The 12,836-nt window shown below is 38.3% G+C and overlaps 1 protein-coding gene and 1 pseudogene across 1 annotated transcript; both read right to left on the reverse strand.

Annotated features, from left to right (window-relative positions):
• Positions 1–110: 110 nt before the first annotated feature.
• On the reverse strand, positions 111–12,794 carry PRPF4 (pre-mRNA splicing tri-snRNP complex factor PRPF4). Its single transcript, XM_039866900.1, is given in 14 exon segments — positions 111–1,053; positions 1,567–1,685; positions 1,777–1,884; positions 1,994–2,116; positions 3,694–3,783; positions 5,105–5,228; positions 5,890–5,948; positions 7,126–7,221; positions 7,716–7,808; positions 7,988–8,067; positions 8,485–8,572; positions 9,880–10,066; positions 11,738–11,915; positions 12,700–12,794. Coding segments are annotated over 14 exon segments (1,566 nt in total). The 5' UTR covers positions 12,727–12,794; the 3' UTR covers positions 111–859.
• On the reverse strand, positions 5,480–5,598 carry LOC120605838 (uncharacterized; annotated as a pseudogene).
• Positions 12,795–12,836: the final 42 nt, after the last annotated feature.

Genomic DNA, 12,836 nt, shown 5'->3' on the forward strand with positions numbered 1-12,836 from the left:
TTTATGTTTAGGAATACCCTTTAGAGATTTTTTCCCAGACTTACCTTGACATGAAGGGTATATCCTTTAAATAACTAACAGAAAAGAGGTTGCACAATAAAGACATCATATTTGCTTTCTAAAAATTTCATTGACTCGACACAATGACCTAGCTTTGGGCTAACACAAAAGAGACGCCAATTACAAAGCTAAATGGAAGACATTTACTGACATAATTACAAAGCTAAATGGAAAACATTTACTGACATGGCAAATGTACGGTCTGAGCTTCGTGATGCAGGAAGCATTCCAAATGAACCCAACAGAAAGAGGTTAAAAATTTTCTCTACTGCATAGCCCTGAGCATAGCTGTGGGTCTACCTCTTCACCTCCCATTCTCAAGGTAAAGTTTCTCTGTCAGGAGTTGTATACCCAGTGCGTGGGGAGACTTGGGTGCCCCTGTACTTGAGGGCTTCCAGAGTACAGTCCAGTTGCCTTGCTCTCCAGGTCACATGTTGTCCTGAAGCACGTACCATGTAACGAAAAGGCAAGTTTCAAGAATTAAAAATGGAGTCAGTCACAATCCTGAGTGCTGTGAGGAAGGCAACAGGGCATTTAAAAGAAAGATTAATAAAAATGTCTACACAGTTCTTGGCAGGGTGTGAAGATGAAATTAAAATGGCAACCATGAGAGGGATCTCCAGCACCCAGGGACTGGGCCACCGGCCTAGAGTGGAGACTGACAGGAAATCCAATCCACTGAGAGTTCACACAAGGTTACTGGCAAAACACATGATGTAACACAACTTGTCAATCCTTTCTTTTGAAAATGGCTCTTAAGAGAGAGCCTGAGATTGGAGTCCTTTTTCCACGGTCCTGCCTATTCAGCCATCCATAGCTTGAAGGTCCTGTCATATGAGCAAGTGGCTATAAGCTGCCCATCGGAAGAAATGTCTAGGCCCATAACTTTGCCTTCATGGCCAGCCAGAGTCTTCAGTGGGGACCAGCCTGGGTGGGTCCAGATCTTGGCTGTGTTATCATAGGCACCAGTGAGCAAGAAATTCCCATGGATAGCTACAAGAGAAAAGAAGGAAAGTTGCTTGGGGAATTCAAGTATTTAAGAGCACAAGAAAATAAAAGCACAAAAATCTGCTAGACAATACTACTTTGAAAAAGAAGGTATTTCCACATTCAGAAAAACTCAACACTCTGATCTATTTTCCTACTATGCCTCCAGAAAAAAGGGACAACTACAGGCAGACTTAGGGAAACAAATAACATTATGAGGGTCTTTTGAACCTTTCCCCAACAGACAGTCTGTTCAGAACATTAAGGATTCAGTGCTTAGAATTTCCATGGAGAAAAAGGTGAAGCACTTAAGAAGTCTTCTTTACTTTCTTGAAACAAAAAGCACACCATGCCATAGTTGTCTGAAAGTATAGTAGAGGGAGGGAAACTAAAATGTGCTCCTTCAACAGAGTCCCAATTCTCTCCCGTTCCACTTCCAAGTTAAGCTAAAGCCTGGCCTGCATTCCATGGAAGTATAACCTGTCTCATAAGTAGGCCTAAAGCAGAAGGAAAGCTTACGCTCAAACTTGACACCAGTCACTAAGTTCTGATGGGCAGGGATGGTATAGACACAACGCCGCTGTCGAAGGTCCCACACTTTGCAAGTGTTGTCACCACTGCCAGTTGCAATGTGGTAGCTGTGGATCAGGCGTAGTAGTGAAGTTAGAAACAAAGAGTACTTCCTGACCAAGAACCCTCTCCACCCCTCATTCAGTGAGCTTTGTTTACCCATTGGGGGAGAAATTAATTCCATAGATTTCCTTCAGGTGCCCTTCTAGGAACATGATACAACGTCCTGTGCGCAAGTCCCAAACTCGACCAAATGCATCCAGACCCCTGATAAAACAATTTACAAATGAACATTCTGAATCCGGTTCTCTTTGGAAGCAGGCACACATGAGGTGAGACTAGTGAGCTGCCCCTGGCTATGTGGAAGAAGTCTTACCCGGTGCCAGCCAAAGAGCCATCTTGATGGAAGGCAATGTCATACACACCCATGCTGTGGCCTTCCTGATGTAGGATCTCTTCTTGAGCCTCCAAGTCCCATAAGCGCCATGAGCGGTCATAGCTAAAAAATTAAACTAATAATTAACCAGAAGGTATTTATTCACTTTTTATAATATGCAAGGTACTATAAATAGTTGTAGTTTCAGTAACGCTTCTGAAACTATTCATATAACCATATTAACTAGAAATTCTTTTCTGGCATAAACGATGTCTCAATAACAGAGCATATATGTCTTGGGTGATACCTGGGAAACCACGACTTCCTCTAAAACTGATTCAATGTCTATTTTAAGAGCAGAATTCCCCAAGAATGGACCAGCAAAGATTCTGTTGCCTTCTTTCTTCCCGAATTCCACTGTTATGACCTTTCGGTCATGGAGCGTTTATATATTTACTAAGCCCTAAACTGGATGTTGGGAATACAAAAGTCAATCATAGACACGCATATCAACGGAATCAAGTAAAAAAAGACCCACATATATATTATGGCCCAATTATTTTCAATGAGGATGCCAGGGAAAGGAAAATCTCTTTAATAAATGGTGGCAGAATTGTCTATGCGCACAGAAACAAAGACAAAAAAAAGAACAGACATTAAAAAACTGAGTAAAACCCCTGGACATTGCATGAAGGATATACAAATGTTCAATAAGCATATGACAAAGTACTCAACATCAATAGTCATTAGGGTAATAAAAGTGAAAACTGTGAGATTTCAGGACACGCTTGCTAGGCTGGGAAGAAAGAATGCTAAGACTGACAACTCGAAATGTTGGTAAGGATGTGAAACCACCAGAATTCTGGGATTGTAAAATGGTACAACCCTTGTAAGTTTTTTAAAAGTTAAATATATATCTATCTCATGACCTAGCACTGGATATTTATTCCAGAGAAAAAAAAAAAAAAACCACATCCACAAGAAGCTCTGTATAAGGATATTTGTGGCAGCTTTAATCCGACTAGCGAAAACCTGGAAAGAGTCCAATCACCCATCAATAAGGAGATGGATAATCTGTGGCTCAGCAGTACAACCGACTACTCCTTAGCAATAAAAAGGAATGACTGATACCTGCCAACAACACAAATCTTTAAAGTGTTTGCCGAGTGAAAGAAGCCAGACACAAACGAGTTCATACAGTAGGAACAGACAGAATTTATGGTGAGAGATACCAGCTCAGTGGTTGCTTTGGAAGGGGGAACTGATTGGGAAGGGGCATGAGGGAATTTTTTGCATGATGCAAATGTTCTATCGACAGGGATATGGGTCACATGAGCCTATGCATTGTCAAGATTGATTGAATTTTACACTTAAAATAAATCTACTCCACTGCATGTAAATAATATCTTAATTAAAAAGTTCTTTAGCAGATTCTGGGCTCATAAAACCTGTAGAACCAGAAAGGGAGACCAATTTGCAAGCAGAGAGGTTGACTTTAAAATTTCAGATTAATTACAATTTAAAAGCAAAAATACTTAGGCCTAACTATATCATACATTCTCTTCTGATTCTGATTCACTGCCAAAGAAGAAAATCCTACTTGAAGATCTCTGTTTTAAAAATTTATCTGGCAGTTAGCCATAAAGGGTTAACAAGATGCCATAATCCCATGTGGATAGAACAATAATAGGAAGGCTTACCAGGTGGTACCCAAGAAACGTCCTGATGGATGCCACATTACCCGGGCCACACGCACTGTGTGGCCTTCGATATCTGCCACTGGTTCATCACTGAAAAGGAATCAAACATATGTGAGTAAACTACTTTATACTCATGAAAATATTTTCTGAACTTATTAACTGTTATACACAGATGCACCTATGATGTGAAAAGCCAAACTGTAACATTTGTAACTTGTTAAAATTTTAGGGCTAACAAAAACTTAAGTCACTTGCCAAGGATTTAAGATTTGGGACTACTTCATATGTCCACAGGGCAAAACTGCCCATAGTATTTCAACAAACACTTTTTCTACTTCAATCCACTATGTTAATAAACTTCTAATGCTATACCACTCATAATTAAAGAAAAATAAAAGATAAGCAAGTCTCTCTGCACCAAAGTAGTGCTGAGATTCTAGAAAGAGAACATACTTTGATAGAGTGGGGCAACAGAAATCAATCAGTTTTGGTGCAAGTGGATTAAAATTTTCTTAAACTTTAGCTTGTTGAAGGAACCAATCGGAAAAAGGATCTCCTAAATAGACAGGCTTAGTTTCCTTTTGGTGGCCATTAAATTCTACCACTCAGCAACAGAAAGATCTGAAACATCAGCAAAAGAAAATAAACATGAACTCTAAAGAGGGCAATTAAAAAGGGAACTTTGTCAATGTGCATACATAGAACTAACCAAAGCCCTAGAGGAAGAGATATTGCTAAGTATTACCCAAGCCAATTAAAACTTGCTGTGCTCATAGGTAAAATCGTATCTGGTAAAGAGTACAGACACTAATTAGCTTTTTACAAAACCCTCGAATAAAAGCCTCATATATTTTCCCAAAGAAGGAAAACTAAGCAACTGGATTCAGATGTCTTTTAGCCAACAACGGACTTCTAAAAATTTCTTGGAAAACAATAATAATAAAGACATAAAGAAAACCTTTTGTAACTGGAGAAAACAGTCTAGGTAAAGGTAATGCTACTGGGAGGAGACATCACTACCTTGGCACTACTGCCAGACAGAACTTCGCTTTTCTCTCCCCTGCAAACACATTGCCAAGAATATTTTCTTTAGTCAATCTACCAAATGGTGCACTTCTCCAATGTTGATCTATTGCACAGGAGGTAAAATAGATCTTTCCAGAATAACTGGAGCCAAGAAACAGTGGCCACTATGTCAGATGCAAAAATTAAGATCTGAAGTTAACAATCAAGAAAAAATCTGTTACAACTCCTTTGGTAAGAAAAGGTATAAGAAAGGAATCCTCCATTTTATTTTCATACCAAGTTACTTTGACTCTTAGACCATCTCTGGGGTTAAATGCCATATTTTCACATGCCAACGGCCAACCAACCACTTAGTGATTGCAACAGAGAGAACAACAATGTTCACCTGTCAAGGCTCCAAAGCTTCACAGAACCATCAGCAGCACAAGAAGCCAGATTAACATCTTTTTGGTCCAAGGAGACAGTGGATTTTGGATGAAACACAATTGCTCCTACATTTGTGTTATGGCCTGAAAGAGTGTTTAAGAAATGAAAGTTAAAGGGTTCCCACCCCCTTATAACTTATGTGCAAATACAGACTATGATAAATGATATAGGTATATATTAGGGAACATGTGGAAAGATAGGGAATTAAAGTATTCACCTACTTATTTATTTTTATTTTTTATTTATTTTATTTTTTAGGCGAGGCAACCCTTGGTTAACCTCACAGATTGCAAGAACCTTGCCAGCTTACAATCCTTTATTTTTTTATTTTTTATGCCTACAGCACCTGGTCTTCCTAGGTGGTCTCCCATCCAAATACTAACCAGGCCTGACCCCACTTAGCTTCCGAGATCAGACGGGATCAGGCTTGTTCAGGGTAGCATGGTCATAGACAATATTCAACTATTTTAAAAAATAAACTATTTTAATTTAAACCAATATTTAAATCACATTAAAAAAGCAAAACTTTGGTTTTTTTTGGTTTTGAGATTGGACATGATAGAAAAATGATGTGCATATGAAGTCATTACCTTCTAGCCTTGTGGTCAGAGAAAACCAAGTCAAGTCAAACTAAGAATGAATCCTATGTGTACTGAGACTTAGTATCAGGCAGAGTTTTAGAGTTTTACTGCTTGACAGAGGTCACACCGGGAAAAAGGAGATTTAAACAAGATTCTAACTCACCTCGAAGAGTGTGAAGGAGATTGCAATCAGGAACAGACCAGAGCTTGCAAAGCCCACTCCTATCAAACACAAAGGAAAGCATCTCAGCCAGGGTTTGTCTGGGAAGGAAAAGGTACCTTGGTAATATTACTAAAGGACAATTTCTTCTCACCCCAACAAACTTTACAGTGACAGACAGGAAAAGAGAAATAAAAGGTTTATCATTTGAAGCGTTTGAGAAGAAAGCTATACCCAGGTCTCATGCAGCCAGGGGGCTCCACTGGACTGTACTTCATACAGCACAAGTTGCTATTCTCCTTAACTTTTGGATCAATTTGTGAGGGAAGGTAGGACGAATTAAACTATCTAATAATATTAATATTATTAATACTACCTCCTTAAATATGAATAGCATTTTGCCACTTGCAAAGTACTTAGATTTTTTAAAAAGACTTTTTATTTCAGAATATCTTCAACCATTACTTTTATGTCTATTGTCTCAAAAGATCCTTATAAACAGATCTGTGAGGTACATAAAACAGGAATGATAATTTCTGCTTTATAATGAAGGTAACTGAGGCTTGGAAAGGCGGAGAGATTTGTATAGGTCCTTGGCTTTCTCTGAATCAGTCTCAAATTTTGCCTAGCTAAGTAGTTTCTATGCATATAATGTAAGGAAGTTCTCCTACTAGATGGCATGTCCCACAAAATTAACTAAATAGAACAAAACAAGTTATCACATCCTAAGAGTTTCCTGCAAATATGGTATAAGTAAACAATAAAATAAAGATTAAAAACAATAATTCACGTTTTCTGAGTCCTTACCACATACGAGGCATTATCAAGGCATAATGTTTTACAAACATCTCACCCTACTTTACAGAAAAGGAAACTGAAGCTTACAGAGATTAAATATCTTACCTAGGTCACATAACTGAAAAAGAAAAGGGTGTAGATACTAGTTAAGTCTATAAGCTCACATGACCTGTTCCAAAATATTAGTGTCAAAAACATGACAGACTGCTACGTGTCACAGATCTCTGGGGTTCCTTGTAAAAAGTCAGAACTGTTCACAAAGACTTTACTGTATAGTAGAATAGGTAGAGCAGTAGCATCTCTAGTTTGGTGTGATCATGAGAATCAGAGGAAGAGAATATAGAAATAGACATCTAAGACAAATGCTGATATCCCCCCATCCTCCTGAACCTGTTCCTGGTTTAGGGAAAAAAAAAAATGTCACAGTGAAATATAACTTACCAACAAGCTGTGGCCAGCATTTTGGAATTGGGACTAAAGTGACAGTAGGAGATAGGCCGATCATCCCCAATCTGACTGCAGAAATTTCAAAGACTAAAAAAAAAAAAAGACAAACATAGATCAATAGGCTAATCCAAGGGTTTCTTGGTTTTCTGCTATAAAAGACACTTTACAGTTTTAATACCACCCAAGATTCTTTACTGTGTGTGTGTGTGTGTGTGTGTGTGTGTTAGGAGACACTTATATTGATAAATGAATGGAGTCAAGGCATATCTGGAACTCCAGCACGCTGTCTTCTAGTCTTACTATCTTCTGTGTCTGCTAAATATAAACAGTAAAAACGTGGAGAGATCTAAAGTTCAACTTTGACACATTAAAAGAATTAAAGAGTAGAACCATAGATCTCTGCTGAGTACAAAGTATAGTAGGTTCCTGCCACCTAAACCAATGGCTCCTCCCAAACAGTGACAGTGTAAGCAGGGAGGAATAATTATAGCTGCCTTTACCCCCTAGAGGTGGGCTGAAGTAGAAAATCCAATCAATATTTAAAAATCTTTAAGATATTGGACAACTGCTGAGCGCATCTTACCCGGAGAGATTTGTGCAGCTCTTGCATCTGGGAGGTCCTAGTTGTCTCAGGAATCTCTTTGTGGAGACGGGCCTCTTCCAAGCGTTTCATTGCCCTGTGACACACAAACGACATTACCACCATGAGTAAATGGGTTGTACACAAAGGGTCCACAGAAGTATCTGACCACTAAATTTCATTTAACAACCACAGTCATGATAAAGCAGATCCTCAGTCCTTGAGAAGAAACAAGAAAAAAATATGCTTCTTTCTCCTTCTAGGGGCTCTCCTTACCTGGGCAGTGAATAATTAGCAATCCATAGTCTAGCAACCTTCAGGCTGTTTGGTCCTTCATGGTACCAGGTTTGCTGATACTGAAAGTTAAATTAAGAGCAGAAATATCAAGTCTGAAGCATTCCTGCCTCATAGCTAACAATTCTCTATTTTAACTGCCTGGAAAAAGGTGAATTAGTTCAGTAACAGGATGAAATAAAAAATATGTGCTTTCTATTGTTTTTTTTTTTCTTTTTTTTCCCCTGTTAGGTCTTTTTAGATAGTTTCTGGTTCTTTGTTAAAAGTTACAAATGCTATGGTTCTATCCTGAATGGGAAAATCGCTAATCTCCACTTATACCTACACAGGAACTACAAACCACTACCAACAACTACTTCTAAACACTACACTCTTCAACCCCCACCCCCTACACACACAAACCATTGAGAGGTGAAAATGAGACAACTATGCCCTCATTTCCTTCGCATTTATATGATGAAGGCAAAGACATACTTTACCTCTTCTTTGGACTTCTTAGATTTCTCATCATCTTTCTTGGTCTTTTTTAAGGCATCAGTACCAACCACTGAGAGGATATTTCTTAACCTGTAATAAAAAAGAGAGAAATTTAAACAGAGTTGTGATGAGATTTTGAAAAGTACATCTAAGAATGGAGATAAGCTCCTCCTATTCTCTCGCCATTCAAATTCCAAGAAACCTTCTTTAAGAGTCAAGATGTCATGCCTAAACCGCCGGTGATTTCTTTCACTCAATCTTCTTTATGTGAGGATTCCCTAAATTAACTGTAATTACCATATGCAATTTAAAATTAACTAGCCAAAAAACTGCTACCACTTGGTCTGTGAAGACAGCCCACCTTCACTTAATGTCACATGTGCTGGATACTGACTCAGGTGCTCAATCTACAACAATAACTAAAAAACAGTTTTTGATTTCAAATAGCATAGTCCCAGAGCATTTGACTGCAAACAGCACAGTCCGGGGAAGGGGGGCAGGGGGAATGGGGACAGAAAGTAACAGAGAACTACAGTACATTATACTAAGTATTACGACGGTGGTGAAATACAGGGTGCTAAGGGGGAACATAAAAGGAGTATCTAACCTAAGTTTGGAGGGAGGATCAGGGAAAGCTTCATAGAGGTGGTGTTACCTAACCCAAGCCATCATTTCGTCAGATCAATAGGTAAAGAATGGAGAGGACTGCTGAGGCAGAAGGGTCAACAAATGTAAAGGTCTGGAGGTAAGAAAAGTGTGTTGAGCTTGGAATCACAAATAGTTCAGTATAACTGGAGCATGGAGTACAAGAAAAGTAGTATTTTTTCCTTGTAATTGAAACCAGCATTGTTGGTTCTATTTAATGGACATGAGATACTGTTAAAGGTTTTAAAGTGATTTAAACACAGACTCTGCAAAGCAAAGGAAAAAAAATAATGAGGAGAGTTGGACAGTAGATAGACAAGAGGAGGGCCTTATAATTGCATACGACTAACCTGTCACTAAGAGCTTTAAAATCAGAGAATTATGAGAAGAGTTATTTTCAATAATATCCAAAAAAAAAAAACAACAACATGTTTTATGTCATTAACAAGGAATGCATTTGTTATCAAAATTTTCAAAGTTCAACTACAAATGTTTACTCAACTCAAAATTCCACACTGGAGAGAAAAGGAGAAGGAGCATATTAACATCCTCTTTACAGTGTATAAAAAAAAAATTAGTACTGAAATAAAAATTGGCTCCAGACTCAGATTATGGGTTAAACTATATAGACACAACTTAAGATATTCTGTTAACAATATCTGAGACATTCTATTAAAGTTTTTGCTACAAATACCATTGGAGCTAGAACCTTGTGATTTAAAAAGAGAAGAATAGATATTCGGAAAGGGCACCTTTCTCTTCTTTCAGCAGGACCCTCTCCAAAAAGTGTGATGGGCTCCCCCAAGGCTCTAAGGCAAGCTTTGACCTCTGAGTCGTCTGTGGAAACATTGATTTGCCGGGCTCGCTTCCTTCTCTCAAACTCGGCTAATACTTCAGCTTGTCGTTCACTGATGTGCTCTTCAATTTCAAACACTTCTCCTACAAAGAGAACAAGCAACGTAAGCATAATCACCAGATATTCTTCAAATAGGAAAAAAGAAGTAACTTCTTACAACTGGAGTCTGTGTATGCCCTTAGCGAAAGTTAACTGTCTAATCTATTACATACTTAGTTTACTTTTTCTCAATTTATCAACTTACGCACACACAGAAAACTAAATGACACAGCTTTAAAAGGCAGCAAAATAGTTCAAGTCATCTTGTTTCATTTGGCAATCTTACACCTACATACACCTATATAAACACGTAGCTTAGATGAGAAGAGAAAGTAAAGAGTCTGGCACATCTTTAGCAAATGAGTTAACCAGGTCTTCTATCCAGGAGATAAAACAGAAATATTATTTTAACAACTCCCAAAGCTATTGTCTTATACAGTCCCAGTATGAAAACACTTAAAAATGAAACTAGTAAAGTGGAAATAATTACCATGAAAATGATATACCTTGATTATAAGGCTTTTCGGGTAATCTAGGAGCTAGTTAAAAAACCCACACCAAATACAAGCATTTGGTTGAAAGGGGTAAGTATAGTGGTGATGCAGTTATGTTTTAAAAAGCATAAAAGGTTAAAAAAGTCACTAACATGCATGTGTATAGAAAAAAATGTGTGAGAGGAACAATGAGAAACTTGACAGAAGTCCCTTCTGCAAAGAAGTCTTTTCATTTTATACCCTTCTGTACTCTTTGAATTTCTAATTACAAACATGTACGACTTTATTTTAAAAATATAGCAGACCGCAAGCTACTGACACGAAGAGTCCTAATAGTACATAGCATGAAAAATGCATGTTACAAAATAATTTGCATATCGTGGTTTCATTTATGGGAAAAAAATTATTTTTATAGCTTTATTAAATTTTCTAAAAGATATAGACCCAATTAATAAAGATTAAAGGTTTATCTACTTCGCACATTTCTACAATGATTTTTTTTCAAAATAAAAATAACTAATATCTTTCTAACTTAAAAACGTATTTCATTTTGGGAGAAAAATAATCGGAAACTAAAAACAGGAGACTATTAAAAGCCATAGTAATTCTAAACCAATGCCAGAACTGTGCTACATTTCCAAAAGACAAATGGAATCAATCTGAATTCAAATACAATGACCCTTGAATGATGTAGTGGAGGGAGTGTTAATCCCCTGTGCAGTTTAAAATCCACACAGAACTTTTGACTTCTCCCAAAACTTACTAACAGCTTACTGCTGACTAGAAGCCTTACCAGTAAGTCGATTAAGATATATTTTGTACATGTATTATGTACTGTTTTCTTAAAGGAGGCTGGACAAAAAAAAATGTTAAGAAAATCATAAGGAAAATACATTTACAGTATTTACTGAAAAAAATCTGTGTATAAATGGACCCACACAGTTCAAAACCATATTGTTCGAGGGTCAGTTATACACACTAAATAAATTCCTGGTAAAATCACTAACAATTCATGGAAGAAAAACTGTTTAAAAGGTTTTAAGCAAAAAGGCTCTCCGGATGATGCTAAACAGGGTGGGCAAAGTATGGCCATATGTAGATGTAAGTTTAAAAACAAACATTTTGGCAGTATAAAACTAGTGATATTTAAGTTTAGGAAGGTATTCACTGCAGAAAATTTGAGCACCAAAGATAAAGATGGACTCACAATTTGCATCTTACCAGAGGTTATGTTAATATTTCCTGCTTCAATTCCTGCTTTAAGTCCTTCTTTTCCCAAAATCCCAGACTCTCCTTTGGCCAGACGCTCCCTCTCCTTCTCTTCCAAACTTCCATAATAAATGTGTGGTTTCTTCACAACAGGAGCGACTAAGTCATCAGGTGCCTTAGTTTTGGTTGCCTGCTGAATCAAAGACCTGGGTTAACCTAAGGCTTAATCTTTGCAATTTACTAGGCTTCCCCAGAGGACCAAGGTCATTATGGGCTTCAATTCTATTTCCTCCCCAAAGGAAAGGACAAGGAGGGCACCAATTAAGATGCGTCTTCACTGATGGGGGTTGGGTTGGGGGTGTTGTCGCTCAGATAAGAAAGAGGTTGACAGGTTGGTAAAACTACTTAATTTCTCTAGATGATTCTTCTATCAAACGTTTGCTTTGATTCATTCGGTTGGAAGTGCAATTTCTTCTTGGGTTTTACGAAACTTCCAGGGTTATAGCTCATCACAGAGGAAATATAAAGGATAACTGAAATTACCAATGCCAACGGGTAACACGTTACACAGTTACCAGTCTACACATTTCCAACGTTTTAAGACGAGAGGCACTGCATAGGACATGCCTTTCGTATTAAATTAATTGTAATTGTAATTAAGAGGCCTCATTATAATTAAGAGACCTGATATAAACATAAGTCTTAACCAGGACACTACTCTCTTTCAGAGGTCCATTTTTGGACCAGTCCGAAGAGGTCTTTACAGTTCGCGGCTGTACGCGAGATGCAAACGAGCTTAAAGCACATGAAAGCCCTTAGGAATAAGGAAAATGCTGCTCGGGAAAAGACAAGACTGAATCTCATGGCCTTCCTCTTCAGCTCCGCCACCGCCTTAGCCCGTCCCCTAACGGCTCCATTCCGCAGGGGCCTCCCCGACCCCCTCGGCGCTCCCCAGGGAGAGCTCAGATCTGTACCGTGGAAGTGGCTCGTGAGGTAGACATGCTGGGATCCAGAGCCGCGAAGATCCAGCAAAGCCTAGCTCTAAGTTTCAGACAATTCACCGCGCGCCGAGCAAAGCGGAACTACGTCACCGACCGGAAGTGGTTCGAGA

Source organism: Pteropus medius, unplaced genomic scaffold (assembly GCF_902729225.1).
Source record: "Pteropus medius unplaced genomic scaffold, Ma_sr-lr_union100, whole genome shotgun sequence".
Classification (NCBI taxonomy): Eukaryota; Metazoa; Chordata; class Mammalia; order Chiroptera; family Pteropodidae; genus Pteropus; species Pteropus medius.